The 26553-nt window shown below is 39.1% G+C and overlaps 2 protein-coding genes across 2 annotated transcripts in view; both read left to right on the top strand.

The window, feature by feature from the left end:
- Positions 1–17761, top strand: part of MOSMO (modulator of smoothened) — a 42607-nt gene extending 24846 nt beyond the window's left edge. Inside the window, exons 2-3 of the mRNA XM_032460901.1 lie at positions 4077–4289; positions 8859–17761. Of these exons, the coding sequence (XP_032316792.1) occupies positions 4077–4289; positions 8859–9043 (398 nt within the window). The 3' untranslated portion in view covers positions 9044–17761. The remainder of the gene's footprint in view (positions 1–4076; positions 4290–8858) is intronic.
- A 4953-nt stretch (positions 17762–22714) lies between these two features.
- VWA3A (von Willebrand factor A domain containing 3A) overlaps positions 22715–26553 on the top strand; it is a 45137-nt gene continuing 41298 nt past the window's right edge. The window contains exons 1-3 of the mRNA XM_032460885.1: positions 22715–22795; positions 23508–23592; positions 26182–26269. Coding sequence (XP_032316776.1) covers positions 26208–26269 — 62 coding nt within the window. The 5' untranslated portion in view covers positions 22715–22795; positions 23508–23592; positions 26182–26207. The remainder of the gene's footprint in view (positions 22796–23507; positions 23593–26181; positions 26270–26553) is intronic.

Raw genomic sequence — 26553 nt, 5'->3', positions numbered from 1 at the left:
GAGTTCATAGTTTTTGCCAAGTGGGTTCAGTAAAAAGATAGAAATTAGATGGTAATATGATAGGGAAAGAAGTGAAGACATTAGGAAAGTGATGGACGGGGAGAAAATAGGGGTCAGTGACTGAAAGTGCCAGGGAGGTATAAGAACAGGTGGGAGTAACAGAAAGGGACACTTACTGTAGTGAACACTCGGGACTGGCGTAATGAACCTATTATGTTACTCACGTTTTCCGATACTGCCTGTGTAAGGTTTATTAAGATTCCTTGTTTCACCCGGTCATTCTTTTTGGCCAGCTCACTATTTATAAGCACCCACATCTTCAGGTAGAACCCAGAAATCACAGTTGATAAAAAGAATCATCACTAGCAGTGCTTTTGGAGGTAAGTATTAAATATGTGAGGTTTTAAAGTTACCTGTAGACTCGTATTTTCTGTGCTTGTGCTTCTGCTCATTTAAAGTATGAGCTGCTAGGATCTGACTTAAATAGAAAATGCTAAATCGTTTCAACAGTGTCTGGATCGATAGATGATAGGTGTGAAAAACCTCTTTGTTAAAATACCCTATGTAACGGAGTAAGACTCATTATGACTTCCTTTTGTATGTATGATACACAGGTAACATACTAAGAAGCATGTGGGATGCTGTAGTTCCTAGTTGGTTTCCTTTTCCCTATTGTGTTCAAGTCTTTTATTTGGCTGGATTGGTTACCTAGGAAACAGCTGCAGGGTAAAGATGGATTGGCTGTTTGGGGAATGAAATTACAGGCCCCTTCAAGAAGCAAAAGACCTGTTGGATAAAACAAAAATCAGTGAATGGCTGAGTTTATGTTTAATTTAGTGTACTTCAGGAATCACACTGAGATAGTTCTATATGAGGACCTAGTTAATGCAGCATGATCTTAAAATTTAGCTTGTTTTTAATTCAATTAATGGCCTGCAGAGTGGGCCATTCTGGGGGTTTCCGATGAGGTAGAAGGGTCAGTTCCCTCCTGAAAAGCTCATTGTCTGTTTGGGGTTAAAATAGGCTACCTCAAAATCAAGTGCGTGATTATGTGATACAGTCTAAATGTGTTAAGAGAATCTGAGGGATGTAAAAGATCTTGGCTAGTCAGTGTGAGTGATGGATTTGACTATGTAGGCGGGAGATAATTCTTTGAGGTAAAAGGTGAAATTTAAAGACCTGGTGGAAAAGTTACCTGAATTTATAAGATTCAGTAGGTAGTAACAGCACAGTTACCCTTGCAGATCCCTACGCCCAGACAGCTTATGGGAAATATGTGACTCTGATATAAATTATGTTGCCTTAGAATCTTACTCAAGAAAATGAATTTTAGCAACAGTGTTGACCAGCCAATGTTTGCTCTAGCCCTTGTATACTTTACTTAAGGAAAGTATTCTCACTGAAGGTGTGACAGAATATTAGTTTTGGAATCTTAGACCACTACAATAATCCTGAGAATGTAAGAGACACTCAGTAAAATATTTGTGAATTGATTTTCTTACATACAGTATACCTTCTTGTTGTTAGTTAGCTTTCTTTTCTTCCAGAATGTAGCTGTTGGATATTGGTCTTGATTTGTGGTGTTAAGGACTTCGGTAAATACCGGAGCATAAATCTTTTAAAACTGAACATCTGTCAGGTTAGTTCCATTTGGTTTATGGAAAGCATAGCTATAATTTTCATTTTCTTACTTGTTCTATTCGTATTCACTTGATGTGGTATGCCAGTCAGGAGAGGAGGGAAAAACAATCCTACGCAGAAAGCTTAGCAATCTACAGGCACAGGAAGTTCAATTTGAGCCCTAATGCTCCTCCATGTCCATAAACGGAGAGTTAAGAGAGGCAACATGAGGATACTTAGAAATATTTTGAAGGAGAGATGTTTTAGGTATGAATTACTGAACCTACAGCCTTAAATATTTGCCAGCAAAAAAAGAAAAAAGAAAAAAAACGTAATCTTAAGTCCACTAGCTACATAGAATTGCCAGTGAAACTTTCTTTATATTTTAAATTAAGTTGTGAAGAAAAATTGTTGCTATAATCAGAATCTATACTATTGAATTTTACCAGAGTCTTTCATTGCCTGTTGTCTAGTCTTATAGTAATTATAGCTCTTATAAATGGGATAGTGACTACAGAGGGTAATTTGTTAGAAGTTTTTTGCTGAGTGATCAGGAGTGGTTTCCTGTCAGGAGTGCTTGAGCACTGCTGTGAATGCCTTTGTTATTTCCAAAATTACAATAAAATGCTTTATCATAATAAGACACGCCCTCTCCCCCAAGTTGTCTTTTCATGAAACTTTTTAGTGTTTCATTTTAAGAACAAGTATGCAACTCTCTGGCTTCTAGTACCCCTAACCTCTCCCCTTCTCTGGTTTCAAGGAATTACCACGATACTTTAAAGGTTACAAGGGATTGTCAAAAACTTTGAACTGATTTACTTCTCTTTGGCCTATGAAGTCACTTCGCTCCAACAGCAGTTAGAAGGAACAATAGCGTGGGGTTCCTGGGGAGGTCTGCTCTCTTTAGATTCCTCTCCCACCCCTCATCTGCTTCCGTCCTGCTGCGGATGATCGCATAATTATAAGGCCATTTGCACCTATGCGCAAGGGCCTAATTACCGAATGATTTGAGAGAAAGGTACAATTTGTTTGAGTTATCTTCTACTCTTTCAAAAGAGTTACAGTCAGAGTTAGCATTAGAGAAAAAGACTACATCTCAATTTTGAGAGCAGAGCTGATTTTTCGCTTTGTTTTCTTTGAACACATTGATTATTTCTAAAAATGTACTAATGCAAGTTGCAGGAAAGCCACTTCCTTCCAACAGCCCCACGTACCCACGTATACATCTGTGTATACAGATCCAGTCCTGGTCTGTCCTCTCCCACTCAGGGCATCTTATCAACATGCCTCTAAGAATTTTACTGACTGTCCTCAAAAAAGGCACTTGTTCATGGAAAGTGCTGTGATTTTGAGGTTAATGTCTTTTTGTGGTAGTTGTTGTTGTTACTGATAATGAGAAAATAAGCCCCAAAAAAGATGCAGACATCTATTATGTTTCCAGTGGCTCCAGAAATTTCTTTTCTTGTACTTTTGGCAACTGTTTTCCCATTTGCAGTTGCTCTTAAAGGGGAAGCAAACAACGTTTACTCAAAAGTAACATTTTAATTACCCTTCTTAGTGGAGAGGAGGATAAAATAACTACTTTTTCGTCTTCCTTATCTAGGTTTCTGTATATCAGTTAAAAATTTGATAGAGGGGTTCCTTGGGTTTGGCATGAGAACATATTTGTGTAAAAATAGCACTTGATGTTTTACAAAAGCCACTTTCATGTTCTTTAAATTGGAGAGGGGCACTTTAAAAATTATCACTAATTCCTTTACAGTTTTCGACTGAAGCATGCTAGTAATAGTTTGGCGATGTGAACACTTGTACGTTGTAGAAAAATTGCCGACCTTACTAAATGGGATAAACCTACTAGTTTTTCCAACATTTTCTTGAATTTAATGGAAAAGTACTTATGTTGTAATATTCTTAGACCGTTTAAGTTCAGTAAAGTATATTGGCTCTAGTATTTAATCTGTTATTTAATTTTATTTATATATTACACTTGGACATATTTCATGTTTGCTTTCATTTTTTTAAAAAGTGTGTTTATCCTCAGACAAAATAAAATAATATACATTGAGTCTTGGATCTGGGAACAAAAAAGTTCCAGTTCTTTCTGCTAGCACGTAAGCTCAGCAAGAGCAGGCCCCTCATCTGTCTTGTCCACTGTTGTTTCCCTGAGCCTAGAAAAGCACCTGACGCAAGTACTCAGAAGTATTTAATGAATGACTGAACGAATTGCCTTCTGTGACTTGTGAGGTTTTTTTTTTTTAAGTTCATTTTGTACGTTAAGCCCAGTGTTACTACATCGTGAACTATAGGAGAATTCTAAGGAGTAGGCCTCGGTGGAGGCTGAGTGCTTGAATGACCCACACGGAGAAATGAGATTTAAGGACTAAAGGGTGTTGCAGGGGTTATTCCCTGCGTGTGCCAAACCCACTAAAATATTCCCACCTTTTGCGTCTCCCCAGGAGCACTCACTGTGGGCCTTGTGCGACAGTGTCAAACAATCCACGGACGAGACCGGACATGCATCCCGCCTCGGCTTCCCCCGGAGTGGGTCACGACACTATTTTTTATCATCATGGGAATCATTTCATTGACTGTCACATGTGGTTTGCTGGTGGCTTCCCACTGGCGAAGAGAAGCTACAAAATATGCTCGATGGATAGCATTCACTGGAAGTAAGTAACCTGTGCTTACTAAGTTAGTCTAGAAGGCACTCACACTGGTAATTTTATGAAGATAATCAAGAATCAGTAATAAAGGCTAATCATCAAAGAACACCGCTGCGTACAGCCGTCACATAGACTCTGCACAGTCCCATCAGCTCTTCAGAATTCTCACTACAAGACCAGGACATCCAAAACTTTAATTGCCTTGTATGAAACGCTATTTTAATGATTTCTTTTTTTTTTTTTCTTTGCTCACGTTGTGACGTAAGTGTACCAGATCTGTGACTCAGAGCTACCGCTAACCTGAGTCTCTTCCTCTTCTTAAAGGTACTGGTATCTTCTATCAAATAAAGATAAATCTAAAAGGAAATACACAGAAATATAAATTAGATTAAGGTGGTGATTTGTTTTTTAATATTATTGATTTTGAGTTTCTACTGTTAATTGTTATGTGACCATTGAAAAATCAACACATTTGGTTATTTAATAATTGTTTATCAACATTTCTTACCTCATTAAGCTATGCCCAAGGGGATGATATATTTACATATTACACATTCTCTTGTACTTTGCAAACTTGGTTTAATTTTAAAACACAACAGAAGCTTTTCTTAAGTTAAAAGCAACAAAAATGCACAAAGGAAAGATATTTCTGTAATTCTGCTTTCTTTCTAAAGCAATTTTGGGACATTTGTCAGTGTCTGGAAATATTTTTGATTGTCACAACTAGGGGGATGCTACTGGCAGCCACTGGATAGAAGCCAGGGATGCTGCTAAACCTCCTACAGATGCACAGAACAGCCCCCACAGCAAAGACCTATCAGGCATCAAATGACAGTAGGGCCTGTTGAGGAACCCTGCTCTAAAGAACAGGGTAACTATACCTGTGCCAAACACTATGGGATTAATTTCTAATTCAATATCTTAAATCATCTGAGGTTTTCATAAGTTTTTTTTTTTTAAAAAGAATATCATAACACAGCTAACTTTCACTTGGTCCTGTCATGTAGAACTTGTATGATGGGGAAGGCATAACCCATGTATCCCTATTAAGGTTGAAACTCAATTTATTCTTAAAGGTCAAAGGGTAGGGATATTAGTTCATGAGTCTGTTTCTCCTCTCTCTGTGAAACTCGCTCTTTAGAGAATGTACATGTTTCTGAATCTGTTGTTTTATTTTTGTCTCTATATCTCCCTTAATTTTAAAATTTAGGTCAAGTTGCCATTGACATAAAAACTTTTCTTTATCCTTGTTAAGAAATGTGAGACAAGTTGATGATCTTGTCTGAGGTGAAATTGACCTCCTGAGACAATTCTTTTCTAAACAGTAGGGTCTGGAGGTGGTTATAGAGACAGGTTATATAGGTGCTAAATTAAAGGGTATTGATTAGGAATTTAAAGAAAATCTTTACTCATCAATACAATTACTTATCCAGATGGAGTTCACTCTTCAAGGAGTAAAATAAAATCAAGGAAGGATTCAGTTCATGGATTTAGTTGAAATATGGGATGCATATGCTCTGAATACCAAAAATCTAAAATATAAATTAGCAAAGAATATGAGTCAGAGAAAGCATTAAGATGCTCACATGAGCCATTGGTTCTTGTGACCCAATAAAGGGAAAGAACTATGATTATCTTTTTCATCCCCCTTCAGAGAATATTTAAGTATGTATTTCATGTATAGCTACCTCCACATGCAGGGTGTTTTTCCTTTACTTTTCAGTTAAATAATATAACTTTTTAAAATAATATTTGCATGATACATAATTCAAAGCCCATGAAAGGGTCACCAAGTGAAAAGTAAGTCTCAGGCCCTGTTATCAAGTTATCTAATACTTTCCTGGAAGCAACCATTCTTACCAGTTTATGGAGTTTCCTACCAGAGGTGTTCTATGCATAGAAATATATATATATATATATGTGTGAGTGTTCTGTAAGTATATGTTTATTTATTTTACTTGTACTATTTTGTACCTTTTTTTTTTGGTTCAACAATATATCTTGGAGTTGATACCATCTAAGTAAGCATAGAGCCGCATTAACTCTTAGCTTCCTTAAATACATTGCTTTTGTTACCAGAGCTAGTCTCCTAGAGTGGCAGTCATGAGAGGGATTGGGCTCCCCCTAGTGTTTCTGTTCAGCCTTTGAAAATGGGCTTCATCTTTATCGTATTATTTCTATTCCAGTTAAGCTGTAGTTTTGGTAAGAATACAAAGCTAACGGGTTTATACAGTATCTCTCAAAGGAGAGCCACACATGATGGGGCTCACCAATGGGGGCAAAGGTGACAAAGATCCGTCTTTTCCTTCAAGCCTGACTCTTCTCCTTGCTTTTGCCACCCTAATTTACTCATCTATCTACCAGTAGACCAAATATCTGACTTCTACCAAGAAATCTATGCCATAGCGGATATGAAGTTATGTCTTTACAGACTTATTTAGGACCCAGAATTTAATTGTCTAAAGTTGATAGATATTTTCAGCATTAACAATATTTTAAGATCTAAAGTAGCTTCACAGGTCTCAATAGCTTTAAAAAAAAAAAAAAAAAACTTCATCTACCAACATTAAATCTCCCCATGAAGTATAGAGAACCTAATTCCTTGGATTAAGAACCAATATTGGATTGAATTAGGAGTTCATTGCTTCCTTGAAATTTGATTAAGCTTTTCCTAACCAATTTGGAAAATATTTAACATTTGTAAAATATTAAACCTTGCTTTAAATATGGTTATTAAAATGATTACTCCATTATAGAGGATAGATTTTTATTTTATAGTAGAAAATAGGAAAGGATAGGAATGAAGTTGGCACATCAGTTAACAGAATGAACAGCTGTAATGTCTACATGTCTCTAAAGCACTTCTAAATTATTTTAGCGTTTCCTGAGGTTAGATTAATCAACATTAAAGAACAAATTGTTTTTAAAACAGTAATGTCCCATTGCTTTTTATTAGATTGTGGTTTCATTTTATTTTTCAAACCATATTAAGGCATAAGAACCACTAGAGATTGGTGACAGATAACACTGAAAAGGGGGCATTGGCAGCACTAATAAAGTTATTTGTTGCTAACTATGCAACAGAAAGGCCAAAAGTTCTAATACTTAATGCCTGAATTTTCCACTTTTTTCTATAGTAGATACCCAAAGGAATCTAAATTCACTACGCAGCATTATTTGGTGTGGTCGCTTTCCCATAATGAAACAGGCTCTATGTCTGTTTAATATAAAATAATCCACCTAAATTGTGCAAAGCAAGTAAAAGTACTGGTGTGTTTTCTTAAGCTAATGCATTACTTAAGAAAATGTTACTTTTTAATGCATTTCTGGAGCCAAATATGCCTAATTGGCTTTTTCAGGACTCTTATTAAATTTTTTTGATTAACACAAAAATAATTTAGGGCATGTCAGCTGGTATGTTTATCCAGGACTCTAGTCAGTATTGCTGGGGATGGGTTTAACTCCGAAGTTTTCTCATTTAGTTAATAATGGAAATAACTGTACTAGTCTGTCTTTACTTTGCACTGAAGAAATGTTTCTGCCTTCAAAGAAATTTGAAGGACTATGAACATTTGATATCTGTGCTTTCAAAAAGCATAAAATATGTTATTGGGAAAGCCAGACTATCTAAAGGTAATTTGTATTCCCTAAGAAGAGCGTTTCTTTAGTAGCACAGGGCAGCTTGCTGTTTCATAAAACAGTCGACTGCGGGATTTCTTCTACCCAGACACTGGGTTTTCTGATATCTTTATAAAAACATGTTAGCAAATAATATATTTCATTGTGTTTGTATACAGAATTCATAGGTTTTCCCACCCTCCCCTACTTTTAAACTGTGTGTATTCAGAAACCTGGGGGGTTTTTTGTCTTTGTTTGTTTGTTTTGGGGGGACGTTGTCCATGGTGAGAGATAGCCACTCTGACAACTTGCTTCTCATCCCAGAAGCCTGTGGTTCTTTCCACTAGCTGATTTTAAATCAGGGTAAGATAAATGGTACTTATATTTGTATGTACCTTTTCTCAATTCCTTCTAAATAATGCCACCTGAGAGAGCAGAGAGTTGGCAAAATAATAACTAGGATGACAGTGACATGAAGCATTTATTCAGCACTTACTACCCACCTGGCACTGTTTCAGGGACTTGACATTGTTTTGTTTATCCTTCTACTATTTACCCATTTTCAGAATTTCAGAAGCCTGAAATTACACCATTAGTAAGTAGTAGAGCCAAAATGTAGCCCCCATCTGACACTAGCCAGAGCCCTTGGTCACTACTTTAAATGGTCAAGAATTGTATATGCAAGCACTTAGTAGGTTTGGAGGCCTTCCTTAATGCTGGTATTTGAAACTGTATCTAAAATGTTAACCGAGCTTTTACTGTATTTAATTGTTAGGCTTTGGGGATGTTATGTGATCTCTAGTACATGCAAATCTTTTGATAAGTAATCCATGTTGTAAGTTGTGACCATGTTATCAATCCACAACCCTTCTTATTAACTTCCTTTGTGCCAAATTTTCATTGTTTTCTTAATCACCAAACCATGTTACTAATGCTGTGTTTTGGTTTGTTTTACAGTGATCCTTTTCTGTATGGCTGCCCTAATATTTCCGATAGGATTTTACATCAATGAAGTCGGAGGTCAACCTTATAAATTACCCAACAACACAGTAGTTGGGTCATCATATGTACTTTTTGTCTTATCAATTTTCTTTACAATAGTAGGACTTCTATTTGCCGGCAAAGTTTGTTTACCAGGCTGATGAATGTCTAAATTGCTTGACTCTTTTATTATTTTTTATTTTATTTTATTTTTTTACTTTTGGAGGGTGGGCAGGACAAAGGCAAGATATCTAAGCAGTCCTCTCATAGGGAGACGCTTAGATGAAACTGACGCTGAAAAGGAAAAAAAATGCTTTGATTTGTTCTCACTATGCACTTTGGATTTAAAAACAAAAATTAAGGAGAGCCTTTTCCATAACCAAATACAGACAATATTGACTAAGTCTCCTGAGCATTTTCAGGCAGTCAGGTCTGCACTGTGATAGCAACCTAGTGAAGGAGAATGCTTTATACTGAAAAGCATGTGGCCCTTTGTGACTCTGTTGTTCCATTTTTAACGTCTAATGATTCATTTGAGGGAGGAAAAAAAAAGTCTAAGTATTTATGAATCATGGTGGACCAGAGGGATACAAGAGAAGTTCATGTGGGGCTGGCCTCACCTCCTAAGAAATTAGTGTTCACAGCTTCCTTGTCATGGTATGAGCCTTTGGCACCAGAATGGATTGCCATTGCATTACTGCACCAAGAAGCCAATAGATCAAAACTTGTTCACTAAAATGTATGTAAAAATTCTGAAGTTCCCTATTCTCTGTGTACAAAAAAAATCAAACACTAAGAAACATGTTGTTGGGGGTGGGTGGGTGGGGAAAATGTTCCTTATATTTATATAAATATATATATATAATATATATATTTTGCTGATGCAGTATACAGTGTGTATATATGTGTGTGTGTGTATGTGTGTGTAAATTTATATACACACACATGCAAACAGTTCCTGGAAGAGAACTCTGAATGCTTTGCTAGCAAAACACTGTGGTGTGCAAACCTAGAACTCAATAGAAAAAAAGCCATTTATCTGAAGGCTGCATAGTGGAGAGAGTCTTCAGTTTACCTCATTCTTTGTAGCAGCCCTTGATTTTACCAGGTTTTTGTAATAGGTACAAATAATCCCATACCTTTCTAGGTGCAATTTTAAGTTAAGCTAAAATTCTTTGTAGGGTTAATTTATTTGTATATGATAGTAGAAGGTAAGATCATGTAAAACCTTATAATTTGGGGAATCTGACACTATTTAAATTATTGGCAACTGTTGTCTGTTGTACAGAGGTTCTCTTTTTCTACTGGCTTGGTCTATTACATTAGTAATGCATTTTATACGTTCAAGCGCACAACTTTACATAAATACAAAATTCACTAGTAATATCAATTTAATATTTTGGCTGTTTCTAACACTAACTTCACTTTGCCATTAAAAATTAAATTTATGTTCTTTTTATCTGTAAGCATTATTAATATATCTCCTTTACCAAAAACCTGAGCAATACAATATTTTCTTTGTATGCTATATGCCTTTGTTTGCTAAAAGCTAACATTTTTGCATTTACTTTAAAGGGCTGTACCAAACCCACAGCTTTATGTTTTTTCCTAAAAGAAGCATTGCAGCTAACCCTTGAACCCACAGATACAGTATTTCTCCTCTCCACATTTCCATGCCTTCATGTCAATGCGTAGCTGATTTTCCAGGTGAACACTATAGATAATCTCCCGTTTGAAGTGTGGGGCAGGAGGGTCCTTCATGGCAATGGAGTCTTTCACGGCAACAGCAACCCAGATGTCCCTATCAGTAGTTAGGGTCCCGTGTAGTCCGTGCGTCACACAAACTGATACGAATGCACTGTTTCTTTGAAAGCTAGATGATAAATTACACAATGATTACTTCCGAGATGGGGCTGCCTCCTCAGATACTCAAGGTATGAAATGGAGGAGCCTGATGCGTTTCACACTGGCTCGTTTGACACTCAGATATGTTAGTGTTAATTCAGCAGTATTTTATTGTGGGGGGAAAAAAGTGTTTCAGCTCACTCAGGAGTCGGGGTAAGAGGTGGACCGCCACTGTGGTGCATTCCTTGAGTGTGCTGGGGAAATGCCACACATTTCCTTCCCAGGGTCAGAGAATCCTTTGGGAAATGCCTGAGGGAGACATTTTCCCCAGGTACTATGATGCTTAGTCAATTCTAAGAATACCACTGGACGTGTGCTATGGACGTTTGGGGTTGCAGTTCCCATTGTGATTTGATTGGACCTCAGTCAAATGGATCACTTTGAAGGAAAGCTTTAGTTGTCACCATTATACCACTGAAATAAAGTGTTAGCAAAGTATAGTTCCAATTAATTTATGATATGACCAAGAGGCTTACTCTTCCAAAAGATGAATTTTATTGTAAATAGTTTCTCAAAATGTTTTTAACTGGATCGTGAGCATGGGGAGAGAAAGTTTCTCAGCTGCTAAGAATTTCCCCACTGTTTACTTCTTTCACTTACAGTGGTATTGCATATAAGATTGCAGAATTTAAGGTTTTATTTGTATCTATTACACAGAACCATTCAATTGTCTTTAATTTCATCGTTGTCTTGGAGGTCCAGTGCACAAAGGGCTGATAGGGGAAAGCTCCCTCTAACCAGTCAGCACTCTAACCCAGGATTAAAACCGTCCCATCAAGTAGTGTGTGAAGTCAGATCTTTGTACTCTTCCAGACCAAACATTGAAATGGACTCATTCATATAAAATTCTATAAATCCTGTAAGTGAAAAGATAGACAACTGTCAGCAGTTGCTTTTAAAAAGGTCACTATAATAAGTACTATATAGTACAGTATTAATTTATAGCAGGAAATCATATCTTGTAAACTGTATATAACACTGTTTTATGGTGCAATCATTTGTCAAACTTATGTCTGTTACATTGTTTTTAGAGTGTGTGCATTCTTCGCATACCTAAGAACATCACTGTAAAATCTGCTGAAAACTATTTACAGGTTTTATTTGCACAAGACTTATTTTGAAATTTTTGGAAGCTCCTATTGAACATGCCTAAACATCTGTAAACATGAAAAATCTTCAATTCATTAAAAGCAAACATTTCAGTACGATTCTTTCCAAAGGTAATCCATGTTCTATGTTGTTAATGTGTGTATGTAATGTTTCTGACTCTTTTACTTCTTATAAACCTATTTTCTGTTTCATTTGTTTTCTTTTTGAAGCACGGCCTTTTTTTTTTTTTTTTTTTTATGTTCTAGATGACCAAAACACTTCATTGGTTTTTACCCTTTTGCCTAAATCTTTGATACCCCCGCTTGATGTTCTGTGAATTCACTGTTTAATCTCTTAAGTAAAATAATGAATAGTCCTGGTGACATAAAATCTATCGATTTAGAGGAAAGACCCTGAAAAAGTATTGGAAACTAACTTTGGATATGCTAGTCTTAGCTATTATTTTGCATCGTGGGCTTCGTGGGAAGAACATGTTGCATTTATTTTGTCTTTATTAAAAGACTACTAGCCGCAAGTTACTCTGATTGTAGTAACTTTTATCAACCCACTTTGGTCTTCTTTAAAATATTAAATTTACATTCATAATTCAAAACAGTAAGCTGTCTTGCAGAACTAATTTTTGAAGGATAAAAACATATGAAGGAAAAAAGTGGCCTGTGTAGGTTGGATTCTCTACATAGGACTTACTAGTTATATCATCTCGAGAGATTTTAAAGTTTGTGATCAAGGCCTGTATATTACCCCAAACTTTATTAAGAATTGTTTTCTAATTGGTTATAACATTTTTCAATTAATAGTTTCAAAACAAATTGTTAATACAAACTGTATAAAATGAACATAATTTTCTTCACTTGTATTTTTGTTATTGAGCAAGTTTATCAAAATAAATTGTCTACTAAAGAAACTAAAAAGGCTTCTATTACTTTGAAATAAGCTTTGAATTTTAAAATTTATTTCACAAATTGATTTCTTACAGAGGCTTCACGTATTTACACAGTGACAATTCCATGCACTCTTGGTTTGGTTTTGTTATTAGCATTGTGCAGGGTAAAGTCTCCCCTCTCTTCCTCCACTCTCCCTCCTAGCTCCCTGCTAGGGAAGAGATGCTGTTAATATTCTAGAACATGGATTAGGCTGTGTTTACCAATAAGAAGAGGCACTCACTCAGCAATAAAAGATTGAACCAAGGCTCACAAAGCCAGTCATCTTTCTTTTCTTTTTTCCTTGCACATCAACTTAAGACCTTTCACCTTTGCTTCAGTCTTCTGTTTCTACTGTATTTCAGGCCAAAGGCTCTTAGCTTGTAAGATTTTAAAATCTGGGTTGAAGGAGCAACATAGAGGCCTTTGGTCTCTAGACTTACCTGTGACCTCCATCATAGCTTTACTGTAACTCTAGGAGTACTGGGGTCAGCCCAGCCCAATAATAACTAGAAATCAAGTAAAACACTGTGTTTACCCTTTGCTGCTGCTGGTTCTTTATATGGCCTCTTCAGGCGGCCCATGGGGAATTGGGAGAATTAAGACAAGGCAGGATTTGGATATTCTTGGCTTCTGGATATTAAGGGTATCTTCTTAGGGTGACCAGCCATCCTGGTTTGCCTGAGACTGAGGGCTGTCCTGGGACATGAGACTTTCAGTGCTATAACTGAGAACGTTTCAGGCAAACAAGGATGAGTTGATCACCCTACCTTCACACCATTCAGATCTTAACCCTGATTTATTACACAGATTAACGGTATTTGAAGAGTTCTTTTCTATATACAATGAATGGGTCAACTGGAAATTGTGGTGGTAAACTTAATACTGAACTTCTTAAGAGAGGAGAGGAAAACACTTTTTCCTTCTCTTTGGTAATGTTGTAGGAAAAGGTAACAGACTGGCTTTAAAAGCAATAACATGGGTTAAAAAATACCTTATTTTTGCTTCATCTTCCATCAGCTCTATTCTAACCACTGTATGAGAAGATTACGGGAAAAACACCGAGACTAGAGGACTGTGGGTTCCTTTTATGCAAAGTCAACTCTTCTGGGTCACAGTTACCCAGCAACAAAATAAAAGTAGTTATTTATAAAGTGGTATTAAAGACAGAAAGCATAATGCTGTATTATTTTTTAGAATTTTGGTTTTTTTCCCAGGAGGGAAAAAAAAAAACCCTGGGATATTTTCAAGCACAGTCAATGTTTCTACAGATCAGCCCAATTCCAAAAACTAAGACCACCCAAGATCAAATTTCAAGAAGATTTTCATGAGCCTCAAAATTTCAGAGTTGGATAAAATCTAAAAGAGCACATCCAGTGTTTCCGCTTTCCAGATGAAGAAATCAAGGACACAAAGGCTTAGTAACTTTCCCAAACTCATACAACTAGGTCTCAGCAAAAACTTTCAATGTAGGAAAGAATGTCTTTGACAAATAGGCTTTGGACAGTTGTTGACCTAGGTCAGTTCAAATTCTATAGCCCCTTGTACCAGTCTTTCTTCAACCAATCTCCGTCTACTTCAGCTCCAAATCATTTCTGCCAAAATAGTCAACACACAAGAAAGCTTTGCATTTCCTTATCTCAGTTCCTGTCATGCCCACCGTCTACGGAACGAAGTCTAAACTTCTTCAGCGTAATAGTGAACAGCGTGATCTGGCTTCAGCCTCCTCAAGTCTTTTTTCCGTTCATTCTCTCTTCACCCTTTACTGACAGAACAGCCGATCCTCCATTCTTTCACCACACCTTGCTCTCTGTCTTAGCTGTACCTGTACGACCTCCTTCTTGCAGTTTACCTAATCCCTCCTGTATCTGAAATACATTTAATTTTTTGTGTGTGCTTTGTTTCTCTTTTGCTTGTACCTCTGTAACAGAACTTACTAGAGGGAAATAGACTGCCTGGACCCAAGTCTCAGTTCCACCATAAATCACTTAATAAATCACTTAACCTCTTCGCACCTTGGTTTTCTCATCTGTAGACTGAGCCTCATAGTACCTACCTCACAGAGTTATTGTTGGCTTCAGTGAGATAAAGCATGGAAAGTTCCTGACACATAGCAAACATTCAAAGGTTAGTTGCTACTGTTGTTAAACACCTGTCTAAAACTAGGTCACAAACTCTTGAGTTCAAGGTATGCGGCTTTCTCATCGTCCATAGAGATCTGACACAGCGCTTTACGCATGAATCATCATGATTAAATTTGGAGCTAGGTTATAAAGGAAAATTATGAATCTGTGTTTCTGGAAATTGGAAAGGCCCAGTCACCTATCTGCCAGGATTGCTAAGGTGACGTTTTTTCTGAAAGCAGACACTTGCCCAGGTCAGCCTTTATAAGTTAAGTGTGTTATCTTATCAGTAAGTATTTGACTGTAATATACCAGTCTCATTGACCTCCTTAGGATTTCTCTGTGGATTCAAGGCCCTTTACTACTGAACTTACAGTGCTCCAATACTGATCCTTACACAGAGGACGAGGACGACGCCAGCACCCTGTTGATCCTGAGAGAACTCTCTGGAGGTTTCTTCAAGCTTGTGAGTTCTCCATTCTCTTGAAGCCATCCATATATTTGGTATGTTTTGCAAAAACTTGGTTCTGCCAAGATGGTTTTAATTATTTCTGCTAAAAGGAATGGACTCGAGGATTTTTATCTCATTTTAGATGTGATTATCCCCAACTGGCCATCTCATGGCACTTTAAGTAGATATTGCCAATGTGTTTGGCCACAATTAAACCAATCCCTATTTATTATCTGTCGGGGCAAGTCACTAAAATAGGTGCTGTGTCCTGACTCTGGCACTCTTTTCATGTTGTTTAAATATTTAGTTGTGTAAGACAATTCGAGCATTTTCTTAAATTGAAAAAAAAAACCTCATTGCTTTGTCCTCTGTGAGAAAATACAAATGCAGTTGAAGAGCCATCAAAGACAAGCCCTTCCACTACCCATAATAAATCGCTCTAGGGGAAAAAATAATCCACATATCTAAGGTCTTCGACTCCCTCATCTTCTACGTATTTTACTAATGTCGTTAGGGTAAAATGGACTTGAACATTGCAGTTACCCACACTCACACCACTCAAATACTTTAGCTCATTTCTGCTTTCAGGATAACTTTTCTATCCTAAGTGCTGTTGTAGAGAAGGAAGTTACCATGACCCTAAACTGATACAAAAGGGTTTTGGTTTGGTTTGGTTTGGTTTTATAGTAACACATGTCTGTAAATTTTTTAAATGAATATAGGAAATTAAAAGATTCCTCTCCCACAATCCACCTTCCAGAGATCACCACTGTTAACATTTATTCTTTCAGACATTTTGCAGCCTTTAAGTTGTGTGTTTGTGTGTGTGTGAATAGTGTGTTTACAGATGTATGTTGTGTGTGTGTATATATATATATATATGATGGATATGTCAGTTGTTTTAACAAAAGCAAGATCATATATATAACTGCCACTATTTCCTTTTTTAACTTAATTTATGATGAATATCTTTCTGTGTCAGTAAATATAGATCCTCATTTTTAATGGCTGTATAGACAGATATCTCTATGAAGTGTGTATATATAGTATACACACACTATAGATGCATTTCTCTCTTCCCCTGTTGCTGTACATTTAGGTTGTTTCCAGGTTTTTGCTATTACAAATAATGCTGCTGTGAATTTAGCCTTTAGATAACAGAAACTTCCCAAATGTCATAGTAATCTGACATTCTAACTGAAGCATATCAACTACTCTATTAAGGCAATTCATAATTTTAAAAGTACTGTGGTTAAAACATAGTGGCATTCATAAGAGTTCAGAGCTAGAAACTAACATAAAGTTCATGTTGTATTTTTCCATATGTCACCTTAATTCTCCTCCTGTGAAGTAGGAGATAATTTTTTATAGACAAGAAGACCTAAGGATCAGAAGGGTGAACAATTTACCCAAAGTTCTGTTGGTGAATCTGGGGTTCAAACCTCAGTTCCCTGACTTCAAATCTGGGACGACTTCTGCTGTCCCACATGGCCAGTTTAGCTAGTCTAAAAGAAATAAAAATAGCCTGTCCCAGTTGCATGATTTCTTGGCTCAGACATGAGCAGCTAAATCTATGGTTTGCTTCTTCTGGATGCAGAATGCAAACAACCATAAAAAGTAGCCCCTACTTAGAAGCAACTTGTGAATATTATGTATTTTGTTGAAAGAAAAAAATTGTATGTTATTTTTAAGTTGTGTTTAATCATCCATCATTCCCTGCTCATTGTCAAGCTTTCTCCAGTCATCACTAAGTGGTATTTTATAGCGCTCACTTCCTCGACTGGTGGATTATATCATGTCACCCATTGGTTTTATCTGGACCTTTTTGAGAATTGAGCACCCAGGGAACTTTTCCCAAAGAGAATATCCCCTACCCTCCCTGTAGCAGTTTAGAAAAACAACTAGATCCCTTCTTCCTTGTTGGTAGGAAGTCTGTCGGTCATTGAGGTCCCCTAGGGTGGTACAGAGATCCATGGCTCAAACATTAGAAAGTTCCCTCCAGTTGTTTGTCACCTGTCTACACATCGCTGCTGAAACACCAACTATTCCAGGCCAAATGTTGCAGTAGTTCTACTGTGTCCAATCCCACACCTGGGGCATGGTAACCTTTGGTGAGCTGGGAGCCCCTATGCCTCTAGACTTTATCCGTGGATGTACCAAGGAAGGACCCATTTCTTCTTAGGTCTTGCCATCTCACCAGTGTTGTTGCCAAGCACTGAGCAGGTTCCCGCCTCCCTCTGATTTTCAGATCTGATTTCTTGACCTCTTTATCTGGGGACTTTTCTCTCCCCTTTGGCTTTCCTCAGAGTCGTGTTTGCCTAGTACCTGTGTTCCCTTCTTTGGTTAAACGAAACAAAACAAATACAACAACAACAAAAATAGCTCTTTTCATGGGGCTGATTTCACCCTCTGTCTGGCTCCAGGACTAAGATGCAGAGCCAGGTCTGGCCAATCAGTCATAGTGATTGATTCAGTAATGAGTATGTCATGTGACCAAGTCAAGCCTGGGTCTTTGCTGGAGCTCCGGGGAGGGAGTTGTTCTTCCTCTAGGGTTGCTGAAAGCCATGGAGGGGAAAACAGGGCTGATGTTCCAAGTTTGCCAACCACTCATGAAGAACCTGCCTAAGAATAAAGCCATCACAGAAGAAAAGAAGCTGAGAAATGGAGACAGATTCCTGTTAACATCATTTTAGCCTTTAGATCAAGCTGTATCTGAAGCCAAAACTATTGCTGGATTTTTCTGTTATTTGAGCAAATAAATTCCCTTTTCTCCTTACGCCAATTTGAGTTGAGTTTCTGTCCTTTAACTGAAAGAATCTTTATACATTCCCACTTTCCTCTTGACATTAAACACATCCCTCACCTCCCATGCTTTGGCATGTCACTTTAATCTTTCAGGTAGCTTAGGCTTTTACAAGACAGAAAAAACTGTTGACTTCAGGCCACTTCTTAACCCAACAGAAAGCACCTGCTACTGCCTGAAATGGAAGAAAGATGTAAACAAAGCAAAGTACAAACTAGTATCTAAAGTAATATATCACACAATAGTATTGTCTTAGTCTGTTTGGACTGCTATAACAAAATACCACAGACTTAGATGGCTTATGAACAACAAATTTAACTAGATGTTAACAAGATTTATTATGATCATTTTACAGTGTATACATATTGTACAGCTGAAACTAATGTACTGCGATATGTCAGTTATACTTCAATTTAAAAAAAGAGGAGTTTTAGAAGCTGAAAACAAAAGCATCAAAGTCACCACTATCTGCCCATTCCAACACTTGAGGGTTATAGGGACTAATCCTACATACAGTATCACTGTCACTACAGTATTTATCAAAAAGCTAAAAGAGCTTTGGAATTGAGTTTTCAGATTTAAAAAAAAATCAATGAGGTGTTTACACTAGATTATGTAAAATCCCCATCAGAGAATGAGGCAGCATTGCATAATCAGAAAACATCTAAGTATTCACATTAAATGGAATAAATAAAGATGGTAACTAGCTTCATGCCAGTTCAAGTCAGGTTTTGCCACCAAATGAGCTTGCTGTGAACTTAAGATGTAAAACAATGTTCGCTGCAACATTATTTTTTAAAAATTTATTTATCTATTAACATTGTTAAATAGCCATACTACCCAAAGCAATCTACAGATTTAATGCGATCCCTATCAAATTACCCAGGACATTTTTCACAGAACTAGAATTCTGTGAAATAATAATCCTACAATTTATATGGACTCACAAAAGACCGAGAATTGCCAAAGCAATACTGAAGAAAAAGAATGAAGCTAGAGGAATAACCCTCCCAGACTTCAGACAATAGTGCAGAGCTACAGTAAAGAAAACAGCATGGTATTGGTACAAAAACAGACATATGGATCAATGGAACAGAATAGAAAGCCCAGAAATAGACCCACAGACTTTTGGCCAGTTAATCTTTGACAAAGGAAGCAAGAATATACAATGGAGAGAAGACAGTCTCTTCAGCAAGTGGTGTTGGGAAAACTGAACAGCTGCATGTTAATCAATGAAGTTAGAACACTCCCTCACACCATACACAAAAATAAACTCAAAATGGCTTTAAGACTTAAACATAAGACACTGTAAACCTCTTAGAAGAAAACATAGACAAAACAGCTGACATAAATCTTAGCAAGTTCTCCTGGGGCAGTCTACCCAGGCAATAGAAATAAAAGCAAAAATAAACAAAAGGGACCTAGTTAAACTTACAAGCTTTTGCACAGCAAAGGAAACCATAAACAAAACAAAAAGACAACCTATGGAATGGGAGAAAATATTTGCAAAAGATGAGACTGACAAGGGATTAATTTTCAGAATATATAAACAGCTCATACAAGATCATAAAAAAAAAAAAAAACAGAACCTAGTCCAAAAATAGGCAGAAGACCTAAACAAGCAATTCTCCAATGAAGACATACAAATGGCCAATATGAAAAAATGCCAGCATGAAAAGATGCTCAGTATCACTAATTATCAGAGAATGCAAATCAAAACTACAATGAGGTATTACCTCATACCAGTCAGAATGGCCATCATTCAAAAGTCTACAAACAATAAATGCTGGAGAGGGTGTGGAGAAAAGGGAACCCTCCTACACTGCTGGTGGGAATGTAGTTTGGTGAAGCCATTATGGAAAACAGTATGGAGATTCCTCAAAAAACTAAAAATAGATTTACCATATGATCCAGCAATCCCACTCCTAGGCATATATCCAGAGGGAAATTTAATTCGAAAAGACATGCACCCCAATGTTCATAGTAGTACTATTTACAATAACCAAGACATGGAAGCAACCTAAATGTCCATTGGCAGATGACTGGATAAAGATGATGTATATTTATACAGTGGAATACTACTCAGCCATAAAAAATAAAATAATGCCATTTGCAGCAACACGGATGGACTTGGAGACTGTCATTCTAAGTGAACTAAGCCAGAAAGAGAAAGAAAAATACCACATGATATCACTTATATGTGGAATCTAAAAAGAAAAAAAAAAGACAAATGAACTTACAAAATAGAAACAGACTCACAAACATAGAAAATAAACTTATGGTTACCGGGGGAAAGGGGATGGGAAGGGATAAACTGGGAGTTCGAGATTTGCAGATAATGACCGGTATATATAAAACAGATAAACAAGCTTATACTGTACAGCACAGGGAACTATATTCAAGATCTTGTAGTAGCTTATGGTGAAAAATAATATGAAAACGAATATATGTATACTCATGTATGACTAGAAGCATTGTGCTGTATGCCAGAAATTGACACAACATTGTAAACTGACTACAATTTTTAAAAATACAGTAGATAGATAGATAGATAGATAGATAGATAGATAGATAGATAGATAGATAGATAGATAGATAGATGATAGATAGATTGAGTGAGTAAAAATTTATTTCTCACAGTTCTGGAGGCTGGCAGGTTGACGTTGGGGTTCCAGCATGGTCAGGCCAGGGCCCTCTTCTGGGTGCAGCCTCCTCCTAGCCTCACGTGGCACAAGGGGGCTAGGGAGGTCTGTTGGCCCTCTTTTATAAAGGCAGTAATCCCATTCATGAGGGCTCTGCCCTCATGACCTAATCAGCTTCTGAAGACCCCAACTCCTAATACCATCACCTTAGTGGTTAGATTTTCAACATGAATTTGGAGGAGACACAAACATTCAGACCATAGCAAAAATATTTGGGGTAATGGGAACAAGTTAGAGCTCTGAAATTAAAGGCCAGAGGTAAGGTGACCCCAATCAAGTCCCAAGAACCTTAAGGTCAGAAAAAGAAATTCCTACTGTGCTCCAATTCCTTATATAGGGCCAGTCATGGGCTATATATGAGGAGAGCTGAGAAAGATGGTACCCGCACACAGCTTTCTTCTTGGTGGTCGTACAGCCTGAAAACCTTACTCTGTTTTATTTGTCTGGCACAAATACATCCAGAATATGTGTCATGTCAGCTCAAGTAGAAAAAAGCAGTAATAATGAACTTTTCCATGTTGGATTTACTTCTTGTAAAATGTTGAAAACCCATGTATCCAGGAACAAAGGAAGATGTGAGTTGTAAACTGTCTTGGGCCTTCATGTCCCCAAAAATGGTGCCTCCAAGCTAGCCAGGATTTCCAGGAAAGTGGGCACAAGGACCCTCACCTCTTGTTCACAGAGAGGCCGCGGGTTGGTTGCTCTCGGCCTCTTGTAACTCTTCCCTCTTCTCACTTCCTTACCTCCTTCTGATCTCCCTCCTCTCTTGCCTTGTTGGTGTTGACCAAATGCTGTGATTTACACACGCTACTCTCAACCCATGACTGTTCTGCCCACAGTGACTGGTGGCAGCTAAGCCCTTTCTGTTTTGAGGGGTTGTGTTGTTTCTACCTGGCCCATAGGACCCACTGCTGGAGTCAACATCTGAAGGGGTTCTCTACCATATGCTGACTACCACAAGTGGCTCATGTTCTAAAGTATAAAATTTAAGGTTCAGAAAGTGAAGACTGTGATTTGAGAAATGACCTAGATAAGAAAAACTAAGTGCAGATCCCTTAGCCACTACAAGCTGGTTGATGCTGAGTACATCACTTCATCTCTCCTTCCTCTGTCCTGAAGAAGGGGTTGGAAAGGTCCCCAACTGTGGATAAGGGCTGGTTACATCATAATCACTTGGGGCCATTGTTAAAGATTCATCTCCCTACACTTGGCCACAGTTCTGTATCAAACTCCCAGATGAGAGTGTATGTATGTTTTCATGGCACCTGGGCACCTGGGTTTGGGAACCCCTGCAGGAGACGATCCCCTGTGATGCTAAGCGGTCACTGAGCCTGCTGCCATATCAGTCAGGCTTGGGTGGGACTGGACCTGGTGGCAGGGAGGGACTGCCGGACCTCTCTCAGGGAGTGTGTTTGGGGGACCCCAGGGAATCTGAGGAGGAAGAGAAGGTTACCACCTTTCACACATGTTGCAGGTTCTCTCCTGTCTTTCTTGAGGTCCTACCACAGGAAGGCAGCAGGTACCAGGGCTCTACTGGTCTAAACCATAGTTTTCTGCTGACCCTGATGTTCTAATAATAGAAAAGAGATCCAAATCCCGCTCCCAGGCTTTTATGGGAGTGAAGAAAAGCAGAATTCCCAGGGAGAGGTTATGATCAACAACGAAGTGGTAATCTCTTCCCCGAGGGCGAGGAAGGTTTTTCCCCGTCCCTGCCTCAAGCTGCAGTGGTGCAGTCTGTTACCTTGGAGACCAGCTAACACTTCCCAACAGGGCAAGCGTCACTGTTGAGTTGCCTAGAGGAGCTTGCAGGAACTAGAAGTGGGAACCAGGAAAAAGCAGGGTCCTGGGATGACCAGGGGCCCTTCTTCCAAAGATGGAGAAATACATGGAGAAATGAAGGTGAGGCTGAATGTCACAAGGGTCGACAGGGTGGTAAGGGAGAAGGTGGGGGAGTCCCAGGCACTAAGCTGTGGACTGAGGGAGAAAGATTTAGGGAGCTGGGGTCTTAAGCATCTGCTCTCTACATACCAGGCATTGTGCTAGGTGCTGGGGGTACAACAGTAGACAAGGAAGAAATGGGGCTTCTCTGGAGAAGGACCATGACAGCTTGATATGAAACAGCCAGGGGGCAGCAATGGGAGGAAATGATTTCCTCCATGGAGGTTGAGGGACAGCAAATGGGATTCAGGAAAGACTTCCTGGGTTTTCTTGTCAAACAGACAGGGCAAAGGGCATTTGTAGAAGAAGATCCAACCTGAGCAAAGACAGGTATGAAATAGCAAGTTATGTGTAGGGTTACCAGGAGAAGGACGCAGGATGAGGTGCGAGGTGAGCTAGGAACAGACCCGGAAGGAATGAAAAGCCTTATGAAGTGTGGCTTGCTTGTCCATGGCACTGAGAGGCCATGGCAGCGTTCTAAACAGGTCGCAATATGAACAACTCTGCATATCAGGAAAATCATTCTAGCAACAGATTGTGAAATGGGGCAAGGCTAGAGGTTAAAAATACAAACCCTGGGGGTGGATGCATCCTAGATATTTAGTAGAACCCTAGATCCAGTTGTTACCAAGCCAGGAAATTAGCTGAATGTTTTCTTTTATCCACTAATCAGGGCTACCTCTCTCCCTTTGACAAGATGCCGTCTCCTAAGGACCAGTTTGCATGTTCTCTCCCCCTCCTGTGACCAGTCTCCCAAGGTAACATAGCCCACCATTGTCTAAACTCTGGACCTGCCCTGAGTGCATTTATTCAACAAATGTTTTTTGAGCAGCTACTGTGTTCTAGGCACTGATTACACAAAATGTTCTAGCAGTGAACCTAAGTCCCTGACCTCATGGATCTTACTTCTAGCGGATTGATGGGTTGGGGGAAGAAGCAGGAGAGACAAATAATAAATAAGTAAATACACAGAGCATCAGAAGATGGAACGTGCTACAGAGAAAAACCAGGGTACTACCCGAGATGAGGTACTCAAAGAAGACCTGTCCAATAAGGCTTCATTTGAGCAGAGGCCTGAGGGTAAGGGCCGTGTGCTGGCTAGCTCTGCGTCCCCAGCGCCAGCTCTCTCTGTCGCCCAGCAGGCACTCTTTAAAGTGTGCGTGGAATGAATGGTTGCTGAAGTGTCAGGTGCTGAAGGGCTTAAAGATGAGGCAGCTTTTTCAAATGGTATTCTGCCTTCCCCTAGCACTTTGCATTCCACATGCTCGATTTCATTTGATCCTGTTGATGGTGGAATTGAAGGAGGCAGGGCAGTTATTATCCCCATGCCATTCCGCAGGTGAAGAAACCAAAGAGCCCGTGCTCTCTCTAGAACACGCATTGCTTTGTTAGTTTCACGCAGCCCAAACACTCCTGCTTCGGCCCAAGCAACTCACCCAGAATCCAATCGTGTGAGCCTCTGAATTCTTAAGTTGTTAATCACTCACTGAAAAGAGGGGACTGAGACATTGTAGGGCATCCAGTGCCCATGAGATATTTTATTTCAACGGTCTCTGCCACGAGAGTCTCCCAGCAAAGCATATCGAAGTTAAGCCAGTTGTTTTTTTGAGACATTACCACATTACCTTGGTGCTTCCCAGAAAAGAATGCACCTCTAAATAAAAGATTAAAGACCCCAAAGAGAAAGGCTATTTAATTTAATGGTTTCATAAGAACACACATTCTAATGTTCAAGCTGCAAATCCATCTGGAGTTTCTCACTTGCCGTGTTTTAGCCAATTTTATTTTTTATTGCGAGTAACAGAAACCTAAAGGAGGTAGCTTAAGCAAAAAAGGTAGGATTTGTGTTTTCAAATCTGAGGGGGTGTCAGGAGGCCAGTTAGGGTCTATCCCAGTCATCTAGGGCAGAGATGACAGTGGCCTAGACATGAGAAATGTCAGTGGAAACAGAGATAAGTGGAGAGATTTGAGAGACGTAAGATTAACAAGATTCGGTGACGGATTGGAAATGGGGAACGAGGTGTCAATAATTCCCAGGTTTCTGCCTCATAAAGGAGATGGATGGTGGCTCTTTACTATAAGCCCGGGGACAAGGAGAAGAGGATGGGTTGTGGGGAAAATGAATTCAGTCTTGCACATGTTGAGACTGAGGTGGAAACACCCAGTGTCCATGAACACACAGGGCTGGAGTCAGAGTGAGAGGTCTGGGCTCTTGACATACAGTTGGGAGTCACTGATGTACGGGTGACAGCTGAAGCCAAGGACAAGGGTAAGCTCGCCCAGGAACAGAGGAGAGAGTAAGAGAAGGAGTGTGCATGGTTCCGCCTTGAGGAACACCCACTTAAAACGCTCAGGTAGAGGAGGAGGAGCCTGCAAAAGACACCGAGAAGGAGCAGGCAGAGGGAGGATGAAGCTGGAGAGAACAACCTCTCACTCCACTTTCCTCTGAAGATAGCCTTTCCCTGCTGCTGAATGTACGTGGTGGCCCCATGGTGCTTTATTCCGAATTCCCAGAGAGGACTGATTGGTCCGTCTTGTACAGTCTGCCACTGGTTCCACATGCTGCGAGGCGTAGGCTTCAGGGACACACCCCCTTGAGTGCAGGTGCAGCTCTCAAAGGAAAGAACTCAGCCTCTTCTCAGTATTTTTCCTACCCCCCTTCCCCTTCTCTAAATCCTTATGGTCACTTGCTGTCCTCTCTGCCCAGTCCAGCCTTCACCATACTCTGAACACGGCCGCCTCCTTTTCATCCTTCAAGAAGGTCTAAGCTCTGAAGACACCCTCACTGACCACCTTACCTATGCGAAGTAGATGCCTTTCCTGATTACTCTCTATCATATCATCCAGTTTACTTCCTCCACCGCACTTCCCACCAATTATAATTACTGGGTTTAATTTTTTAATATCAGTCTCCCTCTCTAGAATGTAAGCTCTGCGGGGACAAGGACAATGTCTAGCTCAGTGGTTCTCAACCAGGGATGATTGTGTGATGTCTAGAGACATCTTTGGCCATTACAACTTGGGGGAGGGGGCAGGGATGCTACTGGCATCTGATAGGCAGAGGCCAAGGGTGCTGCTGAGAATCCTTCAGTGCATAGGACAGCCTCACAACAAAGAGTTATCCTGTCCAAAATGTCACAAGTGCTGAAGCTGAGAAACCTTTGTTATCTTGTTCACCACTGTATCCTCAGCATTGAACACAAAGCCTGATACCCAGCAGGTGTCCAATAAGTATCTACTGAATGAATTAATTAAAGAAAAGTTGAGCTGAACAGAGATACCCTCCAAGGCTGTTATCTATATGCTGACCTCATCCTTTGCTTTTCTTTTATTTCTTGCCTCCCTAGGAAAACAAGCATTGGGCATTTTTCTAATGGCTACACAAACTAGTCATGCCTTCCATGGCCAAGATAAAACATTTCTGGAAAATCGCTGGTAAGCATCTTCTCTGGTTTTTCAAAGGAAAACAACAACATTTTGTTCATGGGAGCTGAGAGGTGGGAGACACCTGCCTTGAAGTGAGGCTGGGGAAAATGGTCATGGCCTCATCTGATACCTGAGCGCTTCAGTTTTCTAACCACCAGAACAATAGAATAAAATGTCTTATGAAACCGGAGTCCACATTTTATCAGGGTCTACAGGAAACCTTCCCAGTTACTGCACAGAAATAAAAACCTTTCTGGAGGCCCTGACAGTGTGGAGTCAATGTCTGGTGCTGG

The sequence above is a fragment of the Camelus ferus genome, chromosome 18, assembly GCF_009834535.1.
Source record: "Camelus ferus isolate YT-003-E chromosome 18, BCGSAC_Cfer_1.0, whole genome shotgun sequence".
Lineage (NCBI taxonomy): Eukaryota > Metazoa > Chordata > Mammalia > Artiodactyla > Camelidae > Camelus > Camelus ferus.
Note: the sequence above shows the minus strand (reverse complement) of the source record. Positions and strands in the feature narration are given on the sequence as shown.